The following is a 24,131-nucleotide window of genomic DNA, read 5'->3' as shown; positions in this document are numbered from 1 at the left end:
AAGGGCAAGAATCAAACCTGACTCTAGCACATATACAAAACCCGCTAGGCCTCCTATCCAAAACTGCCACCTGGCAAGTGCTCAGACCTCATTTATTAGAGGTGGGCGTTCTGGTTTTGGCTCTAATTTCTAGTGTACTTCTATGAAGCACAGCAGGCTAATCATCAAGTGAAAAACTTAACTAAGATTTTCCTATAGACATCTTTAAGACTCTAGTTGATCTCAGATTTTAGCTGGCCAGCAGGTAATATTTGCATGCAGAGTCATGAATTGTCCGTAAGGCAAGCACCACACAGAGTTCAGTGCTCCCTCAGTGTCACATAAGTAATCCAATTCTTCTGGTCATTCAGGCTGATAATGCAAACAGTCAGCTGATGGCCTATTTTTTTCAGAGCCCTTCAACAATGCCTTTTTGGAATAGACACGAAATTATGTACATTATTTCCTAATTGCCAGTGCAACTGAAAGAAAAATACTTGTTCTCAATCTCTTACTAGCACAAACCAGCTCTGTGTGGTAAGAATATCCTAAAGGATGGTAAGTGCACCTCTCCCAAAGAGAATACTGGATTTTATTTTGTCCCTGAAACATTTCAGTGCTGGTACAGTAAGGCTACAGCACACACATCATCTCAAAGCATTATTCTACTACAACAACAGCCATTGCGTAAGTGTACAAGCAATCGGAGCAGAGATCTGATCGGGCTATGACAATGAAAGCAAAAGACACTACATTTCATAAAGAGACCTCACAGCTAAATGGAGCAGTGTTCAGACCTTTTCAAACTCTGTATCATCAGGTTGCAGTGAAACAGCTACCCATTATTTCTCCTGCTAGCTTTTTGTCATGTAACAGAACACCAACAGTCAGTTTATCTGGTTGCCAGAGCCTGAAAGTAACTGCTTTAGGTTGTTTATTTTTGCATTTACTACAACTCAACACAGCAAACTGAACACTAATTTAAAAGACCCTGGCATTTTAGCCCACAAAAATACTCTTTCCTAAAAAAATTCATCTGTGGTAAGAGCTCACGCTTTTGTTGTTAGAACGAAAGTTCAGCAAAACTGTATTTCTTACACCTCTCCCAAACCTTATGAGGAAAGAGGGCAGTAGCTTCTTTGAAGGACAAGTTACCCAGAAGCTCAGCCAAGCATAGGCGCTTTCTGGATCAAAGAGCCTTGAAGAGGCTTCTAATGTTACAGCTTAATGCTACGAAATGCAAAAGCAGCAGTATATAACCCTTTCCCACACAAAAGTCGGGCATAGGGAAACATGCTATTTTAACCCAAGAATAGGATAATAGGACTGCTTCCTTGCAAGACACTTGCAGTCACATTATCAGCCTCAAGCATATGAAATGAGGAATGGAATGAAATTCAGTATATAATGGTACTTACACATAGCATTACATGCTTCATTTCAAGAGACTAATACTGAACTTCAGCTGTCAGATTTTAGCCTTCAAAATTCAAAATAAAAGTTTGAAAACACTAATATGAGAACTAGAAGGTTTTAAAGAAAAGGCTCATCAGATTCACGTGATTCCAGCAGTTATTGCTCAAAAAGAAAGTCTCCAAATATTGCCAAGTCTGAGGGGGAAGACTGAAGGGAATTGCAAAGAGTTTTCAATGCTATTTTGAAAACCAGTGCTGTTTCAGTATGTAGGTCTAATATAAATAAGCCACCAGATACTGCACAGGGAAGCCAGAAAAACGTTGGCCTGCTATTTACTCAGCTTTAAATGTCACTGCTTGCCATTTAAAAAGCAACAAATAACAACAAGATACCCCTATACAATAGCCCAAATGTTGCCAAAGGCAACGCATTAAGTGGTTAAGAAAAGTAGGTGTGGAAAGTGCATTTAAGATGACAGACCAAATGAGGTAAGTAAAGAATAAGAGCTCCCGGGACCCAGAACACTGCAAGACAAACACTGAGATAGCAACGAATGAATATACTGGAGAAGCCAAATGAAAAAAAAAGTCAGAGAAGCAGGAGGAAAGAGAAACTAGAATCATGGCTGTAGCACCTTCAGTGTGGAGAAGAGAGATGTCAGAGCAAAAGCCAGACTACATAGTTGGACTCTAAAGAGAGACCTGGAAAGCAAAATAATAACATTGCAGACATTGGTGACAGATGCATTGAAGCACTGTCAAAAGAGATAGAGCTTGCATTATTTGTATCATTTCTAATGCTGGAAGCAAGAAGGTAACTCTTGTGCCTAATAAAAGAAAGTTGAGATCTTTTCACTCGCTGAGCTTTCTGCAGAAGTTTAAAAAAAGTTTTAAACCACCCATTTCAAGGAGGGCACAACCCAATCTTCAGTTCTCATATGTTTAAGTCATCCGTCACACTCAGCACTCTCTAAGTCACTACCTTGAAGGCTTCTGGCTGCAAGACAACAAGCCAATGTACCCTTCTGCCACAACTGGCATAATTAGCTACAGTGGGAGGACTGGAAATTTCCTCATTTCCCCAACTGTTTTCATTAACTTCAACTGTGCAGAACTGGAAAAGACAGACAGTATAAGTATGTTCAAAACTACAATATGAGATACTACAAGTTGATACACTGAGATTGACTACCAGATTAAATTGACTTTTTTTTTAAAGTTAGTTCATAGACCTCCATTTGTTAAAAAAACCACAGTTTAAAAATCTACAAAACCACCTCACCGAAGTACCTCTGAGCAGTAACCTTCCATTTCCATTAAATATCTAACACATTGATTGCACCGAACAAAATAAATTAAACATTAAAACAGAACAAGTTGAATGTTTAATTTGGGCTGTATGAGTATACTTTTGGACAGCAGGCGAACTAATGTTGCCAGGCAGAAAACCACAAGTACTGAAAGAGTCAGAACATGCAGGTGAAGCAAGCCCATTTCAGAACAAAGCTCAAACTTTTTCATGAGACACCAGAAAGGCTCAAGCAGCTAGGACAAATAGCCTGATTGAAAGGACAGAAGAAAAGCCAAAAGCCTTCCTCTAAAGGCCACTCTTCTTTCCTGCTCCTCAGTTGCTGAAAACCAAAGGAAAAAGTTGGTAACCTAAAGTCAATTTCTCTTCTGCTTTTCAACCAATACAAACAATTCAGTTCTTTAATAAAAAATTATGTATTTTCTTTAAAGGTGTTAACCATTACAGGATTAAAATAACCTTGCTTTAAAAAGTGTCAGCTATTCATAGAGGACAGGGCAAGCTTCTTCATGCAATTGCCATAGCCTGTTCATCAGAACTCAGAACCAAAAGCCAAGAAACACAACAGATCTACCTCTGTTTCTTCTTCCCTGTCAGCTGTCAATCGGCATTGATTAATTCATTGGCTCCTCCTTCTAAAAAGGCATGTACAGGCATGGCTTATTTTATAAGGGCAAACAAGAATTAACATGCGCTAACTCAGGAAGGAGCTGTAATGAAAACCATTTGTTGCATTCCAAACATTTAAGTGCTGGCATGGAAAAGAATATGGCAAGGTTTGTCTTCCTTTAATTCTCTACATCCAACAGCTCTTATGGTCAGCATGCTGAATTTATCCCTTTCCCGTCGTTCCATTCAATCAAAATTTAATGTTCACTTGCTTGCCTGCTGCTAGAAACAGATTACTGTAAGACTTCAACTGCAGGCACATAGCAACAATGCACTATTGCAACCCATACATATGAACTAAGGTTTACAGACGTTCAGTTACTCATATTCCAAGTTTGAAATACTTCAGGAAATAAGCTTATTTTGTTGGAACCGGAAAACACTCCCAGTATATCTATACAAACTGACCTTGATAACCATTTTTCCTGTAATTATATTAGTAGAAAAAACAGAAAGCAAAAAAGGCCTAACAAAAAACCCTGCATTTATAATCTGAAGTCACAACCATTTGGATTCTAAGTAGAGCCTAGTTTCAGTGCAGATAAGAATCTGGGATATGGCAAGCTAGCAACGGCATAAATTAGCACACAGGCACAGAAGAGAAAGTACCTTGTTGCTGACACAGGCAAGAGAAACAGCATCTCTACAATAACACTTCTGTTAAGAGCAGAAGGCTCTATCCATTATGACAGCATTTTGAACAGACTATACACTCAGCTCTGCCTAGAAGCAAGCTGTAGCCCCTGACAAGGAGCCTCTTATTTAAATAAGGTCTTTCTCACCTTCCCCACAAAAATACCAGCAGTAGCAGCCCACGGATTATATGCCTGCAAGATTCCACATAAATAACCTGTTTGCTTAATTTTTTGAAGTCTGTAAAACAGCTACAAGGATCTACTAAGTGCAAAAGTTAACAGCACACAAACACCTCTCATAGTACAAACTTTGTTTAAATTCTGCATAAGGAATACTGGTTTTGAGCTGTTTCAGAGTGCTTCTCCACGCCTCAACACTCCAGCTGTGCCGCAATGTCCATTTACATTTGAGAGTGCTCAAACACTTTATTGGCAATAATAGAATGCACCAAGATCCCCTATTAACAGTGTTGTGCAAAAGCAAGTATTAAAGGAATTTCTTGTACAACTCAGTTTCTGAATGTGTTGGATGGCTGATAAGTAAAGTGAAATGAGGACATGACACTACAAAACACTTGTTAAATCAAGAGTATGTTTCCTGGGGTCCAGGGTGAAGGGGCTGGGGGGGGGACCAAGGAAGAGAAAGCACTACAAACAGACTGAATTTACTGGAAAATATATAAGAAAAAAATCCCAGACAAAAAGTTAAAGGCCCAGCATCACAGTATCTATTTGGACTGCATCTCTCCATACATACAAGTTAACAGGAAAATCTAGTCCTCAAGGCAGCATTCAGTTCTCCTCCCCTCTCTCCCGCTCATACCATAATAATTGAGAAGCTTGCAGCTTCTCACTCGTATTAACCTAGACGTATTTCCAGGATATCAGAAAGCAACAATAAAAGAATTGCAGGGGTTGCAGTTCAAGAATGTTCTTCTTTTTTTGCTTGAGACAATGGCAAATGGTCCACTAGGCTTACAAACAGCGTCAAAACACTGATACTAAAAATCCCCCCCCAAACAAAACCCACACAACACGCACACACCCCCACCCGCATGTGTGTGCCACATACATGCAGGAAAGGGAGAGAAGGAATGAGAAAATGAAGCTTGCTATTTGCAGTTCAACGTTTATCCACCTCGTATCTTACTTTTCTTCTACCCTTGAGACATTCTAAGAAGGAGGAAGAGGTTACCACCATCAAGATATTTAGCAAGCCTTCCTCAGAACATATTTAGATGTATCTATCTTAATTAAAATAATAAATAAAAAGGTTCCTTGTGCACTATTACAGGCTCTGAAGTGATGAAAAAAGTCAATCATCCTCCTACAAGAGGGGAAAAAAAGAATTAAATCCAACATATAGCCTGTATAGCCAAGATTTAAAAAAAAAAAAAAAAAGAAAAGAAAAGAAAGGGGGGGAGAAAAGGAAGTTTAACCATGAGCACTTAAGCTAATACACAGGCATTTAAGAAAAAGACTAGAATTCAAAAGCTTGCACGTCCAGAAGTTCTCACTGAAATAACTGGTTGCTCATCACTTCTGATCTAGCACCTGCAAGCATAAATATAGACTGGGCACCTAAAGTTAGACTTGTATTTTCAAAGTCTTGTCTGCTGTCTTTACATGAGGATTTCTTTAGTGTCTCTGATTATAGTACTTTTTACTTCTGAACTTTCTTCTCTGTGAGAACCCACCCTTCTTTCCTTGCCTAACCACATATTGCAAATGCATCTAGCAGTTTCCCTGTGCCTTCAGCACAATGCAGTGCTTACACAACTTTCATTGCTTGTCTGCTTTTGGTAAAAGGAGAGACTTTGTAGAGTTGTCCCCAATGTGTTTAATTTACCTGTCACCACCAACCCACAGTAGGTTTTGCCTTTAACTGATCTGCCAGCACTTCCCTCCTGAGAGACAGGCTGTAAGGCCAGCTTGCATCCTCCGCAAGCCAACATTTTTGTCAGCTTTCTGTTTCCCACAATTGAGCTTTTTACTGCAGCTTTTTGAGAATCAACTCCACCTTTCTGTAAAGCAAGGACCCACTTGAACCTCTCTTACTTATTATTCTAATTCTGCACATGTACATGATAGGAAATCACTCTCTTTAAAAAGATGCATTTTGAGGGAATTGGTCAAATCATAATCAGGCATACAGCCACAGGAAAACACACACAAATTCAGTAATTAAAGCTTCCTCCTGTCCTCAGAACAAGTGTTGCGACTGGGTACAGCAGCGTTTAACGTCTATCAAACTATGCCACAGGGGCCCCTGCATTCTGTAGGGCTAACTTGGTATAACCAACCCAAAAACTAAGTTTAAAAAAAAAATTCCTCTTTTGTTTAGTGTTTTTTTGGAAACCCTAGGTCTTTGATCACTGCAATCAGACAAGATGGTTAGCTTTCATTCATGAAAAAGTAAACAGCCATCAGATGTAGGAAAAGAAACAGAAAGATCACCTAACTTAAATAAGGTCCTTTACATGCTTTCCAAGAACCTGAGTCTTGATATTTAAGCACTCAAAATTGCAAAGCTACAAATCAGATAGACTTAGCTGAAACTCCTGTGGAGGCCTGTATGATTTTTGCTGGAGAAAGAACTAAAGGGTCAAGCACACCACATATGCCACAACATCAGGCAGCAAGAGTATGAACTGGAGATGGAATTTCAGCCAGAACACTAAATTTCCTGCCTCCTGTCATTGAAAGCCAGGCCCCCTTGTGTGATTTTAAATGGACTTTTTTGGTATGTGCAGCACATCAAGCTGTGTTAGGGACTGAAGTCTTTTTTCCTTTTAACTAATTCACAAAAATATTTGGTTCCCAAGGAAAATAATATAAACAAAGTAAAGAATATGTACTCTGTCTTAACTTCTGTGAAATAACTTCACTGTCTTAGACACACTGCTTTTTTGTGTTACAAAATAATTTATGAAGCCTTAAAGTTATAGCATAAGGTTTAAACAAATAGCAACACTACCCTCCCTTTTCTACAAGCTTTTTAAACTCTACTTACTTTGAACAGTCTAATTTACTTATTACATGTACCATGTTTAGATTTAATTTTGTATCCACTGGTACATACAGATGACTCAGGTTTACTTCTACCTTCAATCAGCCTAACTCAAATCTCACGTACAAGGTACAGTGATGGGTACCAGAGTCTGCAACTCTTCAGCTGTTGGAATAACCAATCATCTAGGCTCAGTACAAGTGCCTACAACATTATTTCAACAAAAATGAGACATCTTTAGCTGATAAAACAGCATGATGGTGCTCACATCCTTCTAACCCTCACTCTAGATAATCTAGTCTGAATCATTACTGGAAACGGGATTTTTATTTTTTGTCCTTTTTCATGCACCCTTTCAAAAAATATTGTTAGGGCAGACACCCCTCCCCCCAAACCAATACAGTTGGTTAGTCTAGCACTCTCCAGTTAATATTGCATTAGGGCATAGATTCTTCTAGAGCTACCCATGCTTCTTGACAAGGATCAATGGCACAGGAATGGGTCTCTTCAATTCTGCAAGCTGGGAAGTGTCAGATACATTAAGCCTTTCGTATGTGGATCTCTCAAGCTGAGGAGAGACATGCTGTACTCCTCCACAGAGAATGAATCCATGGGAGAAAAGGACACCGCTTTGAAGATGAAACAATATGATGTCTTGTATAGCACAGAGAAAGGATGAGGTAGAGCTGGTCATCAAGCATCAATCTACATTTGCTGAGAGTGCGTTCAGCTACTTTTTATAAATTAAACTGAAAACTTAAGTGAACTGTTAGAGCAAAACTGAAACTGACAGTCCATATGCTGTGGAGAGTGCAAAACGAAGACCAAATACGGCTCAAGTGTTGACAAGTGTTTTTAAAATTCTATTATGAACAATCAAGAGATGAAGGGAAGTGTCTGCATTGAAACAAGTTTATAAAAAAAAAAAAAACCAAAACCAACTGCATTTCAAAATGATCAAAGATGTACCAGGAATCATTCTGCAAGCTACTCAGGAACAAGAAAAAGCACAAGGCCTACATGTGGTCCTTGACAAAGCTATTAAAATAACTTATTTCAGATACATACACACATACAAGTACCTAATACTCAAATTTATAGATATATCTTTTTTTTTAATGTCATAATAATTTAAGCAAAAGCTAAAAATGATACTTTGATACAAGAAATCTGAAGTACATCCCAAGGCTTATCACTTTAAAGATTCAGGATCTTTAAAATTTCAAAAAGATATTGCTAGAGACTTGGTTTGCCATGTTATAAACACATTCATTCTGGAATATAAACAGAAGCTTCCTAAGTTTTTGGCTCTGAGAAAAGTCCCTATTTACCTACGTCTGTTTCCTTTCAGCAAGATAGATGCTCTATGCAACAACAAAGGTGATACTTTCAGTTCTTCCTAACTTAGCCCTGGTGTTCATGCGCTATGAAGTAGAAAGTGCTGGCAATAGACTTGTCCTTCTGTACACATTCAGTTGGTTGGGATTTTTAACCCAAAAAGATTGAGCCAATATTCGCATGTGCCAGTCAGCAGGCACACAGTAACAGAGATTTTTGCATCTTGTAGGTTCACCTTAACTCTATTCCCCAAAGTAAAAACTAAAAGACTCCACAGTTCTATGTATTTTAAAAAAGGATGATAGAATTAGTAGATATTTCAAAGCATCTATTAGCTTGCAACAATTTTTCTGTGGTGAGATAATAAGTGCTTTTTCTTAAGAACAGAAACATAAAGCACTATGCAGATAGTGAACAGTCCTAACAGACATCTTATGTGATGTATTCATTCTATTTTAGTGCTGAAAAAAACAGTTGCAATGAAATGGAATGATTTCTCACCTTTTACATTACAGACTAGCCTAGTCTTCCTAACACCTGAGTTATTTCCCGCCCTGTTTTAAACCCTACTTCTGCTGCCATGACCCTTACTCTTCTCCTGAGATCCTACGGCAAACTTCTCACACAGTCCTCAGTCATTAAGGGGGAGTGCAACTACTGCTGCATCAGACAAGGTTACCATTACTCTTCTCTAGAGGTCAAATCCCTGCGGTCCAGATGAATGGTTTTCTCTTGACCCCGAAACAAGTATATGCAAGGCCTGACTCTTAATGACTCCTGTAAGGGAAAAGCTAATGAACCCAAACAACCAAATTAACAGAGGAAATAACACAGATGTGTGCTGGCTGGACTTCCAGTCCTACAACAAAAGCAGCAAAAGGGGCAAGCAAATAATAGCAATAGGTACTCTAGTTTTATACCACATAACCATTCTTGTCATCAAAGCATACCTTCCTGGAATTAAATATATTCAGTTCTAATACCCAAGTCCATACCAGGAAGGGTACAAAGTAACCATAGTTTAACAGAGGACCCCACGCCTCTGACATACTTTCGGTAAGGCTAAACTTGCACTTCTGGTACTTGGGTTTTATACCTGCAAAGGCACAGATTGCCTCTACACGTTATACTTTCCAGCACTGGCACCAGTACAGCACCACTGAAAGAACTCCTCTTCTTCCTATTCCCAGGGAAGTATATAAAATGAAGCTGTAGCTCTAACGAATGCTACGAAAAATATCCGAACTAAGGACAAAAAGAATAAAGCATGCAAGTAGAGATTTATTACAGTATTAATCCACAAGTCATGCTATTCATTGGCTGAGAGATCATAAGGATCAATTTAATCTGCAGAATTTTACACATACTTAGAGTTCTTACAAAGTTTAAACAGCAGTCCTTCTGCAGCATCCTAGAGCCAGGAGGCATTTAAAAATGCCAGCTGTTGGCTGCTGAAAGTCTGAAAGATATCCTTTGTTATCATAGCACGCTCATCTTTTTTTAAAGTTACTTCAAAGTAAATTCCATCTTTTTTACACTACTCTGTATCAAGACTCATTCCCCTAAATCAAAGACGTTTAGAATTAACAGGTATATTCTCAGAGTTGTCAACAAAAACATCCAAGAGAAAGTTTGCGCAGTTGCTCATTTCATTCCTCCAGAAAGTCACAGCAGTTGCCAGTTCCACAAGACCATAAAGTAAATAACTTGACATACTGCCTGAGACCTCTAATGCACTTAAGTAAGATGCTTTACGTATGCAAATGAGACCAAATTGGACCAGAATTAGGGACGAAATCTGAGGAGAGACAAAGGACCAAAACACCTCTAGAGTTTCCCCACCCCTCTGCTATTTTGCTCCTCCTCTTGAGTTTTCTGTTTTCAATACTACAGTCAGAAAGACTATATAAAGTGCCTAAGGAAGATTTCAAGAAGCAAGGGTAGCTAATGAAAAGCACAAGATATTAAGGAATACAAACTGATCTGGAAGCCTCTAATCAGTATGGCTTGACTGTACACATTAAGTAATACCTAAACCTGGAATCTTACATTAAGTAAAGGGCTTCCCTAATAATTCTCTAATAGTTTTTTTGCTAGAAATTGGACGGTAGTATCCAGCAGATGAGTATCATTTTCTAACAGGATGAAGCTGAGAGTCCCTTCATTTCTTTTAATTTTCTACTTGGTGCCACCTTTAACACAACTTTCATCTTCTCTTCAGTTGTCTCCAAGCTCAGCCTAATCAACTTAGCACTGCAGCTATTCTCTTTTTTGAGGGACAACCACCAGAGCCATCTTATCCAGGAACTAAACCTGAGCTGGTAAACAGGTAATACCTAAACTGGGAACAAATCCTTTGTCGTATGGAATATTTGCAGAATGACTGATAATAGGAACTACAGTTCTAAAGACACTAAGTTCTCTAGGGTTGACAGGCTAGCCTACTCACGAAAGCTGAGTTAAATATTTGCAGTGCTACACGAGTAAAACTAAAGTTATTCAAACAATATGAATCACACTGGTGGAATAACAGTAGGGATTAGCAAGTGTTACAGGGGATGGGGGGAGGAGGGAGCAGGGAAGGAATGGTGTTCCAGGGCTTTTTAAAATGCTCAAAAGTGTGCAATTGCCATCTGGAAGGCAATGTATGCCTACAATTTTTGCTGTAGCATAAAGGTTTAGAAGAGGAGACCTAAGTGATGTCTGTCTGGTTTTCTCCATTCCAGGGTCAAAGGCTCTCCATAGAAAGGTGCCTAAGAACTGAGGGGAGGAAAAAAGAAAGAAGGAAAATTAAATATTTTTAATGATAGATTCTGCTTGTGAAAGCTGTGTATCAGAAGGACCTTCTCGCTTGAAAAACTTACTTTCCCTTCCTTGTAAAAGGATAATTCAGCACAATTGTAACAATTCTGAGAATTTTAAGCTTTCAATATTTTTTCTTCCCAATCAGTGCTATCTCTAAAAGTAAAAAAAAAACAACACTAAAAAAGGAAGGTCTCCAAAGGCCTGAAACTCCACTAATTGCATTTATAGTTTACTTAAATTATTGCTGTTGGGAGGAAAAGCAGAGAAGGAAAATTTTCAGTTATCACAGAGGAACTTATTGAAAAAAACCCTCTCTCTTCAGCCACAAGCTCTTTCATTAAGATGAGCTTTAGGAGTACAAAAGGGATACACTGTGCAAGGAAGGAAGGGAAAAAAAAAAAAGTCGTTTCCAAACTGCTACATAACAGCATTCTTGTCTCAAAACAATGAATTGTGGTTGATGGTAAAAACAGCAGTGTCAAATTCAGTAAGCTATTACGGTGCAACATGTCAAAATTGTCCAATAGCAGTTATCTTGCCCAAGATAAAAATTAACATGTCTGGAAGAATTTCCGTAGTAAATTTTTTCCTGGGGTTTATGACACAGCTATAAAAAAAATTAATTGAACTGAAAATGTGCGCGAGTTCAAAGAATTCTGTGGATTCTCTTAAAAAAAAAAGTTAAAGCAGCAGTCAATATTTTTCTTACAGCACTTTCTGCCACATACATCTGCATTAAACTTCTTGTCCATACTATACATTGCCAGCATGCATTATTGCAGACAACACCACTCTGAGCACCCAGGAAACATTTTAGACTTCAAGGCACTTTCATGCACCCCTGCACACAGCACCTGTAAGGTGCAGTACATGAGGCCGCTCGCTGATAAGGAGAACTCACCGAATGGGATGCACTGGAGGAGCCAGGTGCACAGAAAGGCTGGCTCACCCCTTACAGTTATCTCACTATTGTTCCAATGCCACGTATATAGCACCTTAAACCCAAGGCTGCCCAAATATACTCTTAGACCCATGAAACATCTGATACCACACCAGATACTTGGGATGGAATCAGACGGACTGACTAGGTAGTATACCAGCAAGGAGAAAGACTGAAAGACTGCAGGAGAGGCATGTCAGGCAGACAGCAGATCCAGCTGCTGGCTGGATCAATACTGTCCACCCCTCCATTACAGACCAAATGTTCCTATCACACTGCAACAGCCCTGTTCTCTGCCTGAGAAAGCTCCAATGCCTGTCAGATCCCACACTGAGCAAGTAAAGCTACAGCTTCAGATTGTGGCAGTAGAGCATTTGTGCTCTTTTTTACTATCATCCAGTATGAATTAATAGCCATAAAACTTCTGTTGTAACAACTAGCTGTTGTCTGTGAAGCACTGCAATTTCAAGATATGCCAATCAACACATAATAACTCTCCCTTCCTCATCTTCTATACACACAGCTGTCAGGGTTTTCATTTCCTTCAAGAAGGAATTATCAAGCTGTATGACTCGTTCTGTGCATATATATACACATCTAATTATAACAGCATTTTAGCCTGACCTCCCTCTTAGAAATTCAGATAAACCTGCTTAACAGAGTACAACAAATAATTTAAGATCCGCAAAAAGGTATTAAGTGGCTTTTATATACTAGACTGTATGTATGTTATCTGCCTCAGTGTAATAGCACAGGCCTATAGAACCTGCAAAGCACAAATAAATTTGTTTGCCTCCTATCTAAAATGGGTGCTTGCTGATGCATCCATTCCATGGTAAATGTGTATGGGATAAGATTGTACGCTACTGCTATTAATCCATGGCTGCTCCACACTAACTGGCTCACAGCTTCACGTCCCCCTGGAGCGCATGCTGTCTGCTAACCTCCTGGCAGCGGCTCAGATCTGGTTTCTGAATGCTCAGCAGCATCTCATGCTAACTGACACCAGAGCCTGTACTAGTATGCAAGTTTCTCCAAGTCTGAGGATGCTGTGTGCCAGCAAATTAAGAAATGGAAGCAAATAGAGAGTTGTCAGATTAGGAAGGTGGCCGGAAAAGAGACAGGCTTGACGGAGAGTCTGAAATTAGGCTGGAGAGGCATGCAAGTACAGCAGGAAGCCCTGCAGATTCTTGTAGCTACAGAAACAAACCACTAGCTACAAATTAGAGCTGAATACTGAGAAAGGAATACCCAGTTCCTGGTTTTACAGAAAATGAGCACAGCAAATCTGTGCCCATCAGCTCAAAGTTAGTGGCACCAACTCATCTGAGTGGTACACCCATTAAAACTACTTCACTTACCTGAAATGTTTAACTATGTGCTTGCAAGGATAGAGGTCCCTGCCAGCCTAAGCCATTCTATGACTCTAAGGATAGATACTGAACTACTTCAGAAGAGGCATATGCCATAGCTTCTGGCTTACATTGAACTTTGAAAACAATATTGGATTTTCAAAACTGATAAGACCGCGGATTCAGAACAAGGCCAAAGTCCTAGCGCAGTCTATAATTAAACAATTCCATTCTTATTTTGAAAAAAACAAACCAAAATAAACAGAAACTGCTTCTTGCCCAACAGTTTTAAAAACAAAAGCCACTTGAGAGAGGACAATTAAAACAATGTAAAATGCTGCCAAAAGGGAAAAACCCAAGGCCTACATACGATCAACACCTTCCTCAAGCAAAAAACCTACTCTGCATGACCCACTGTTTTTAGCCTCCCGTGTGTTCAAACATGCAAGAAAAGAAATCTGTAACACTTCAGACTCTGCCTTCCAATAACAAAGTGCTGTATATTACTAATATAGCCCTTTAACAGGCTTATAAAATCCTCAAGGCTCCTCTAACACCATTTGTGGTTATTGCCCTGCCTGTTAATAGCACAGGAGGCTATTAAGCACAAGTTGTCTAAATCCATTCACCGAACATTTCCCACAAGTTCTCAACTTCTTCTGTCATGGAAACATATACATATAAATAAACATGATTTCCCATCGCACCCTCAGACATAAGCTCTAAGTGATGCTGTATCCCTTCTACTTAGGCATATCATTAACTGTACTCTCAAAACACAAGAAGGGGTAATTAAGCTCCTTACAGAACAGGTCCAGCATAGGCTAGTGCAAGAGAGCATTCTCCTTGCAGTGACTCGGACACCTATTGAGCAATGGGCCTCTGAATCAACAGTTTCATCTCCAAAGAAGTGAAACCCTGGCAGAAGTTCTCTAAGTGCTAGTAGCATCAGGCTAGTATCAATTATGTTGAGCACTGGAAGCTGAGAGACCACCTTTTTGGACCATAAGCTGAAAAAAGCCACGAGACAGTGGCTGATTTGTTTATCCTCCTGGGCTATATTTGAACTGGTGATTCACCATGTCCGTCTTACTAATAATTCCTTCAGCTAGCCATTTCAGCCCCCTTCTCTAACCTCCAGAAGTCTTCAGAACTCAACTCTACACACTACTCTACACACACTTCAAGATGAAAAATGCCACTACTGTTGCCAGAAAACACAACTAATTCCACCACTTGGAACATACGCAGCTCTTAACTTTTAAAAGCTCTGTAAAACCAAAGCGCAACTACTGTATTGGACAAAATTGTGTGTGGATTCCCTACAACATCAACTTATGATGGCCTTCGGTCGTGTTTTTTTCCTATTGAAGGCATTAAATGTCCACCTTGGTCCACATAAGAAAAGCAGTGATCACTACATGTACTTTTATAATGTGTCACTAAAGCTATTCTGTTTCACAAAATTTTGCAGCAACCTTCTTCAGCCTAAAACTTTTCCTCTTTGGTCTCAAGATGTTTCAGGAATCTCTTCTGTTATTCTAAATTATAACTATAAAAAGTTATTCTTTGAAGTCTTTCTTAGATTTATTTGCTTGCCAAGAACTCAAAAATAGCTGAACAAAGCAAGCAGCTACAAAGTTAGCTCTCCATGAGGAAGCATCTGTGCTGGTTTCATATTCTTGGCTTTCTGGGTGGGGAGGGACATTTAAATGGCAAGCAACTGAGATGAACAGGGGAAAAAAACAAACAAACAAACAAAACCAAAAAAACACACTGAGGAAGATCTGCCAAGATTTAGTACAACAAAGCGTTAGGAAGCTCCACCTCTTCTAGGACGTGTTTAGTGAGTGGAAGGGCCTGAAACCTCCCTGTTTTAATTGATCAGAGGTCCAAAAGAAATTGGCAATAATGTTAGCAAAGCCTGCCTGAAGGACTTGATCAGCCATCTAATGCCAAATCTCAGAAACGTTTCCTCTACTAAGCACGGGGGGAGGGAAGGAAAAGATCAAATAAACTGTCCCTCTCATATCAAAGGACCCCTCACATGTGCTGTATCTTGAAATTTCTGGAAGTGTCTTTACCTTTGCTCTTACACTAGAAATACGGTCACTGTCAACTAGTGTGCATCACTCTAATAGCAGCTAGAACTAGAATTGCAGAATTGTCACCCCAGAAGGTGAAGAAATGTATATATGTGCCCACATATATGCATTTTTGCCTCAGAGCTGCATATGAAAGTTACAGAAAGTGATGGCCACACGTGTCCTGATAATTGGCATACAGCTATCCCATCTTCTCATTTTACAGTAGTTCTTGGCAAGCATACCAGGAACCTGTTTTAATTGCTAATTAATAACATACTTGTCTTTGGGGGGTGGGGTGGGAAAGGGTTAATCTTTTAATTGAGCAGTTCCTACAAAATAGAAGTAAATAAGAAACATTAACTTTACAAAACATGAGTTTCCCCTCAATCTGTATTCAAACTAAAACAGCAGGAAAAAGATTTTATTGATTTTGACTCAAAACAGGCAACGCTATTCCTAACAAGAGAATACTCCCTTCTTGTTTTTCCTGAGCAGTTTACAAGGGGATTAAACATACAACCCAGTAAGACTTGGTGGGAAGACTCACATGAACGGAAACTTCAGTTTCTCATTTGATACCTAGATCTTGGCCAGGGTATATGGGCAATGGAATAATTCCTTTTTATGGGACCCAGATTAAGCTGTAATCTTGATGTTATTCCAAATAAGAAAGTGGTAGGGACTGAATACACTAATATCACCCAGCTGAAACATCCCTGATTCACCTGTGAAACGTACATACATCTGGAGTATAAATAAGGCTTAAATACAATGCAATGTCACTGAAACAAATAATATTTAGGGGCAGCTCAACAGTAATCCACATCTCTCATTTAGAATATTATCACTGAAATTTTATGTTCCTACTGTGATTTTTTTTCATCCTAATAAGCACTTCTGATGAGAAAAAACATACAAGGGCTATGAGCAAAGTACAGTTCTGAGGCCTGATTCTGCAGTCTTCCCACTGTGTAGCAAGTAGCATGTGATTAACTCACTAGTCACCATAAAAGAAACTATCACTCAAGGTAAACAGCAGTTGCAGAACCTGGCCTGAGAACTGTTTCATATTGAGTATGTATATCATGAAATAGTCTTACCTCAGTAAGTGCGTGCAGCTGTCCTTGATGCACACAGACACCCATAAACCTACAAGAAACAAGAAAAGAAAAGTGGTTTGGGCTTTTTTCCCCCCCTCTTCTTTTTTTTTTTTCTTTAAAGAAACTAAGATAGTAAGAAGTACTGGATATGCCAAGAAAGAAGGAAAATGAAAAAATTCAGCCTCACAGATACTGCAGACCTCAAGGTTGATTATTTAAACATCTCAGCACAAAACAAAATCATGTGTCTACACTATAATGTAATTTGAATTAGCATTTCCAAGCGAGCACAGGAGACAGCTCAAACTCAAGATGGAAAGTTACTAATTTGACTATAAGCAAAGGCCAGCATATAATGATTTACGCAGAAAGGAACAGTCTCAGAGTTCTGTTTTAAGGAAGTTTAAGCCAAGTAATCCACTGTTGGTCTGCATAAATAGCAAATTACTTCCCTTTGCATTTTGCTGCTTAAGCATAAAGATGTTTCTTCCTAACCCATTCCTAACCACTCAGGAATATGAGGGCACATACGTGCAGTGTACTTCCCCTCCCCAAGCCCCTATTTCCAACACTTGGATTGAAGCAAGTTTTGATAGTATCCAGTATACACATATTCCACAAAAAAAGTTACCTACACTGCACAGGGTTCAGACTCCTGCTGTTAATAGTAATGACTGTCACCCTTGATTTTTCTGGAAGGCGATAGAGAATGTGCCATACATTTAACATACGAGGAACAACTGAAAGCTCATTTTTACCACCATACAAGCTGAACTTAAAAGTGACAAAATGCAAATTAGTATTAACGGTAAACATCTCCCATGAGAAAGTTCTGTAAAACTTAAATTGTATGCACTTCAGAGCCCTCCCTGCACAGTTGAAGTATTGGTTCTTTTTAGACTAACTGTCAGTTTTATCATTTAGATTTTGGTCTCAACAAGCAAAAACACATTGTCTGGCATTTCCACAATGTTCAGAAATTTCCACTTTGCAAGCAAGGGGTAGAAATGCATGATTGCATTAAATGTGATAGGGGAATCTTGTGGAGAACAATTTGAAGGAAAAGGACCTTTTATATCCTCAAACACTTCCGAATTTAAAAACAAAATGATGCAAGACACATGTAGTACTAGTTCAGCTAAGCTGCTTTTGAAGAAATGAATGATCCTCACTGTTCTCTTGTCTAACAGCTGACTGGTAAATTACAAGCAGCCAAAGAAAAATAATACAGGTAAGGTCCTTTGCATAAGCTGAGCTGTGGAAATCTGTTTTTATAACCAAAGAAGAAGCAGGACTTGTACTTGAACGTCTATTGCCTGCTCTCACCTCAAATAATATTCCCTGAATTAAATATGCAAATTTTAATTTGAGAGACAGTGAAAATCCCATTCCTCTTGTTTAATGCAGAACAATAGGGCATGACCAGGTATTCAAGGGAAAGGGAAGAAGGGTTCTTTTAGATACACCATCTACTCAAAACATTGCTGTTTCTGAGTTTCACTTCATACAGCAATTGCATATGAACAATTTTGTAAACAAGTTGACAAATTAAGTTTCCTGAGACTAAGAAATCCAGACTCCTCCAGAGCAGAAATGTGTTTCTCCCTTAATGCATTCTGAAAGTCTCCAGAGCTATCGGGCATGGTGTTAATAGCTTTATTCACAAGCAAAAATGGGAAAAAAAAAATCCAAGATATCAGTTCCGCTACTGGACAACTTTTGAAAGTATTATTTTCTCTTTTATGAAACATGCTAATGACACAAGGTTAACCCAGTACTGCGGTATTTTCATTCAACAAAAACTGAGGCTAAGTAATTAAAAATAATAATGTTTTCATCTATATATCAACTCTTCCTTTGTAAAGGTGTATTACATTACTTTCAAATTAGGAATTCATTGTATTTGACTTAATTCTAAAATATGACTGCAATTAAGAATTTATCAAAATTTTGGCAAAATTAAATTTGTCTCATCTTTACCAAACAGGAAAAACATCACCGTCACCCAAAGAATGGTAGAACTTAGCTTTTTCTGCCAACCTGTTTTGGTCAAGGGAAGTCTCAATGGAAACATATTCATTCCCTTTGTGAACCTACACTTAATGGCAGAAACGACACACTGGCTCAAGTTACCAAGAGTAAGAGTTCAAAAATTCGTCAACGTTTAGGGTTTCTGCTGGGAAACACACATACATTTCTAACTTTAAATCAGAAATTAAAAACAAAGCTCAATATCATGATCTCATGGAAAAAAGCGGGACATAAAGACACATTTATAAACCCCACATATTTAGAAGTTATTACCCAGGAAAAGAGAAACCAGATACACTGATAAAGACAGAATTAATGAGTTTACAAGCAACATACTGAAACCATTTAAACTTTGTGTCAAAAATCTCAGTTTTCAGACTCTGGAAAATAGATTGATAGAACAGACCTCTAATGATCCAAATTCCTGGAAAAATTCTTCTTAGCTGCTGCATCAAGTAATAATAAGCCTCTTGGTTAAGCCAAGTACCGCTACAAAACACTGTTGGAAAGCATTTTCACTAAAAGATAATACACACAGCTGCTACCAGGAAATGCAATTACCAAGCGAGACTTAACATAAGATTTCAATTTCTGAGATTGCCCCAGATGAGATTCCAAGTTCTGTGGATAGGAAGCTGACATGCTGGCCCAGTACAGCTGAGATTATTCCTGTTGGCTAGACGCACTGTCTCCAGAGCCAAAATGTGCTTGTAGGTGAACTTCAGCAGAATGTCTTGTCAGCCAAAGGTTACACTTCCTATAAGCATTTCTAGTTGGAAGAAGCTTCAATGAGCCAGTCATCAACAGGAGACCATTTGCAGATTTAAGGAAGTTTATTTTCAAGACACTGTATCTGGTCTTATCAGGAAAGCTGAAGCACTTCCAAAATCATAACTAGTGGTTGGAAAAGTTTCCCCAGAAGCTGCAAATATGAAGGATGCTATTTGAGTCCACCCTACTAAATACAGCGCAGCACATTTCCACCACAAAATGCTTTCTAACAAATGTCAGCGATGTTCAGATGTTGGAAGTATCTTTCCATAAACCAGGTTATTCCTCAATCAATCTGGAATACCTGCCCTCCTAGACAAGAGCAAGAGAAGGTACTCTGGATATTTCTTAGTCTGTTAACAGCAGTTACCCAAACTGCTTTCAGTTCAGTCTGACTGCAAGGGAGAAAATTCCAGACAGGAAGGGGAAGACTAAGAACTGTAGCCTCAGCCTGCAATCTTTGTCTCCTTGATAAATCAAGTAAAACTAATATCCAGATTATACAGCCACTGTGGACATCTAGACATTGAACACAGGCTTCCCATTAAAAGAACTTCACTGGGACATGTTCCTGTTCTGTGGATAAACCTGGGGCAGCTAGAGTCCGACATAATAAATTGATGCCCTCTGAAATCTACCACTTCTGTAAGAAAATTCAGCAGTTTGATAACATTAAAAATAAAAAACAAACCAAACACACCAATGCAAAAGTCTCTCATATGAGCTCAGTAACACAAAGAGAAACAAGGTCAAAACACAGATGCTTATTTCATTGCACTGACTGTTGGAGAACTTATAGAGTGGGTAAGAACATTATGTCTGCATTAAGACCTTCCTTAAAGTTTTAGGCACCATGCTAGATTAAAAATGTATTTTAAAGTTTTCTACACTTGCATTTTGATTCAAGACATAGAGGTAAGGCACTTCATCTATCCCTTCTGTAACATTATACACAACACATACAGCCTCTCTTCTGCTGTCTTGGGCACGGCATTTCTAAAATACTCCTTTTTGATAACTACATTACACAGAGAGAAGTAAAAGTATTTTTCTTTTCTGTTAAAGCACTGTTCAATACAGGACAAAGGATGTTAAAAGACAAAAGCCATCCTTCTGCCTATTGTAACAAAGTCAATCACAAGGCATTTCACAAAAAGGAAGGTTTGACAGGAGAAAACTGCACACACAAAAAAAGTTGGTATTGTGTTCCCAGGGTGCTAGATTTGTCTGAAATTAGATTAAATAAAATTCTCCTTGAAAGAAGTTGATGTAATATGCACACTGCTTGCTTATTGGTGTGTGTGTGCACGCACACAAGAAGGTGGATTTCATCAATAAGTCAATCTGCCTGCACGCTCACTCCCAAACATGCAGCAATATCTCCAAGCACTCCTATGAGAGCACTTAAGACATGAGCTAAGGCTTTCTGTGTACAGAATGTTTTAAATTAAGTCCCCAAGGTACAGATCAAATAAATACTTTTTCATGCAAACAGTAGTGATATTAAAGACTGAAATTCTATCTCAAAATTGGAAGAAACACTAATTTAAGAGACAGCACAGGAGATGGAGAATCTGTGTTAGCATACCACTTCACTTGTGAAAAAGAGAAAAACACACCTGTAAGACATTACCAGAATCAAAAGGTATCAGTTCTCTCAGGCTGCAGCCCTAAGGCTCGCAGCCTAGGACACAAGGACAGAGATTTCTTGAGTCCTTTCCAGCCCTATTTTCTTACTTTGATTTGGGTAAAAACTCATTACTATGGCAGCACGTCAGCATTTAGAGAAGCAGCAAAGCAGTGAAAAACATTTACAAGCATTCACCAGACCTTTCATAACCCTGATACCAGATCTAACCCAAGCCTTGAACAGCACTGAGCTTTAAATGGGACACAAGCTAGCAAGGAAGTGAAGAAATGCTCCAAACCTCTGGTTCCCCTAACCCCAGCAATTATAGTCTTACCGTGTATCAGCCAACCTGCATTAAAGTGGCTATAGTAAACATCACATGGTGCAAACCAGAACCCCAGCTCACTTTTCCAGTCCTGCTCTTACCATCTGTTTTGAGGGAAGATGGGATAAAGCCAGCACGTCCCACACCCACGGCAAGTAGAAGTGTAGATCAGAGGCAGAAAAGCATTTTAGGCCTCCATGTTTAGCTTGCATGCGGGAGTGAGGTGGAGATAGGAGATGATATGAGATGGGGTTGATGGCAGAAACAGAGCAGAGCACTCCATGAACACCATTAGTCTGCTTCTGCCCCATCCACTCCTAAAATGTCCCTAACCTGGTCCCTGGGGAAAAAAGCAAAACCAAAAAAGCAGATCTTTCATACATAGTTTCTTACGATCAGTAACTGAACAAAAAGTTACTACATTACAGTTAAAATCTATTCTGCCTCTGGAATCACATCTGCTAATTGAAATAGGAAGCAAGAGGGAGGGAGAAAAAAAACCCAAACCTCTAAATCCCCTTACTTTTTACCGTCATACCAATGTAGCTGCAAGAGCTGGAGTCTTCTATTCCAAAATATCCTTAACAAGCTCACAAAGAGGTTCCATTTTTGCCAAAATAATCCCTTTATTAAAGGTCAGTTTCTCATTTTCTTGATGGAAAATCTATTAGAATTTTTTAATATATATATTTTATATATATGTGTATATATTTGACCACTAGAATCTTTGTGATGCTACCATGAGGATGGTATACTTACTGGTGACTTGGTAAGTGAAAAGCTCTTCACTTACATCAGTCTTCTGATCAAGATGGATCTACATAGCTGGCCAAGAGCAGAATTTGAGCACAGAAATACTGAAACGAGTGGGGAAATTTAAAGTTAGCATTTCACTCCATGCCCAGCAATGCAAGTTATTTTTAAAGCCTAAATAACCAGACTGATACTTCACCAAGCATTAGAAGCAGGGAAACTGAACCACAGTGACACAACTCCGGCTCCTAAAATAGTACAAAAGTATCACTAAGGTAAGAACACAGGCCTACCTCTAGGTAACCTCTACCGAGCTAAGGAACGGAAGAAAGTCAGCAAGTACTGACAAACTCACACTCCAGAATGGTGGCTGCACACTAGGATAAAAACCTCAAAAGGCATCTGTGACTGTGAAAATGAGTTGATATGGACAGCACAGAAGCAAAAGCAGGTTCAAATAGTCAGCAATATTTATTATTCACATCAGTACAATCAATGGCAAAAATACAAGAATCTTTGCAATAACATCTTGAAGTTAACTGTGGGCCCATCAGTATGGATAGCTTGTAAAAAGTTGCTATGTATTTTGGAGAACTGGCAAAGGGATGGGTTTTTTAATCATCCAAAGGATAACAATGATTTTTGGCTATCAAATACACTACAAAGAGGAATCTCTTCTCTCTTCCATATTACTTAGTTCATATAAACCAGGGAAGAGTTCTAGGACAAAAACATTGATTCAAAAGAAGCGTGGCCAGCAGGTCGAGGGAGGGGATTCTGCCCCTCTACTCTGCTCTGGTGAGACCCCACCTGGAGTACTGCATCCAGCTCTGGAGCCCTCAGCATAAGAAAGACACGGACCTGTTGAAGCGGGTCCAGAGGAGGGTCACAAAAATGATCAGGGGGATGGAACACCTCTCCTATGAAGAAAGGCTGAGAGAGTTGGGGTTGTTCAGCCTGGAGAAGAGAAGGCTTCGGGGAGACCTTATTGCAGCCTATCAGTACTTAAAGGGGGCTTATAAAAAAGACGGTGGCAAACTTTTTAGTAGGGCCTGTTGCGACACAACAAGGGGGAATGGCTTTAAACTAAACGGGGGTAAATTTAGACTAGCTATAAGGAAGAAATTTTTTACACTGAGGGTGGTGAAACACTGGCACAGGTTGCCCAGAGAGGTGGTGGATGCCCCATCCCTGGAAACATTCAAGGTCAGGTTGGACGGGGCTCCAAGCAACCTGATCTGGTTGAAGATGTCCCTGCCCACAGCAGGCGGGTTGGACTAGATGACCTTTAGAGGTCCCTTCCAACCCAAACTATTCTATGATTCTATGATTCTAATTACAAATTTTAGGTACTAAAGCATCAGGATGTTCAAAAACATAACCACACACAGATTAGGGACAATTTTAGTATACTAAAATAAACGCATCATTGCTGAATCTGACATTCACTTTCTAAAACATTAACTGACTGAACTGCACATGTTGAAATAGGTTGAGAGCAGACTTTGGATGCTGTAAAGCCAGTATCTATCCAGTTTCATAATTTTACAAGCCATTTGATATCAGAGCACGTCACAGCCCTCTACCTGCAACTATTAACTACTGCACATGACCTCAACATTTCAGCCTAAGAATCCACTAGTATCATTATTGGCAAACAACAGATCAGCACTAAGGAAAGTAACTTGTTTACAGTTAACAATAGGTAATCCTAGAGCTTACAGAAGATGAAGATGCTCAGATGTATATACTACATAAAATCAGAGTACACCTTCAAGGCAAGTGGAGGAGATCCAGTGACTAATCAATAAAGAATTAAACTTGATGCTAGTGATAAAACAGCTTACTCAGTAATATAGAGGAAGAACTTCAAAGGACAGAAATTAAGTGAAGAAAATAACATTTAACAGCAAACTGGGGTAGCCCATAGTCCCTGGAAAGGAGAATTTATACATTAGAAGTTCTTGGAAGAGGATCATTCC

General features: G+C 39.1%; 1 protein-coding gene across 1 annotated transcript in view; it reads right to left on the bottom strand.

Moving 5' to 3' along the window:
* The window catches only part of TESK2 (testis associated actin remodelling kinase 2), an 85,864-nt gene that overhangs the window by 29,411 nt on the left and 32,322 nt on the right, over positions 1–24,131 (bottom strand). Inside the window, exon 4 of the mRNA XM_076340323.1 lies at positions 16,640–16,688. Coding sequence (XP_076196438.1) covers positions 16,640–16,688 — 49 coding nt within the window. The remainder of the gene's footprint in view (positions 1–16,639; positions 16,689–24,131) is intronic.

The sequence above is a fragment of the Aptenodytes patagonicus genome, chromosome 5 (assembly GCF_965638725.1).
Source record: "Aptenodytes patagonicus chromosome 5, bAptPat1.pri.cur, whole genome shotgun sequence".
Taxonomy (NCBI): Eukaryota; Metazoa; Chordata; class Aves; order Sphenisciformes; family Spheniscidae; genus Aptenodytes; species Aptenodytes patagonicus.
Note: the sequence above shows the minus strand (reverse complement) of the source record. Positions and strands in the feature narration are given on the sequence as shown.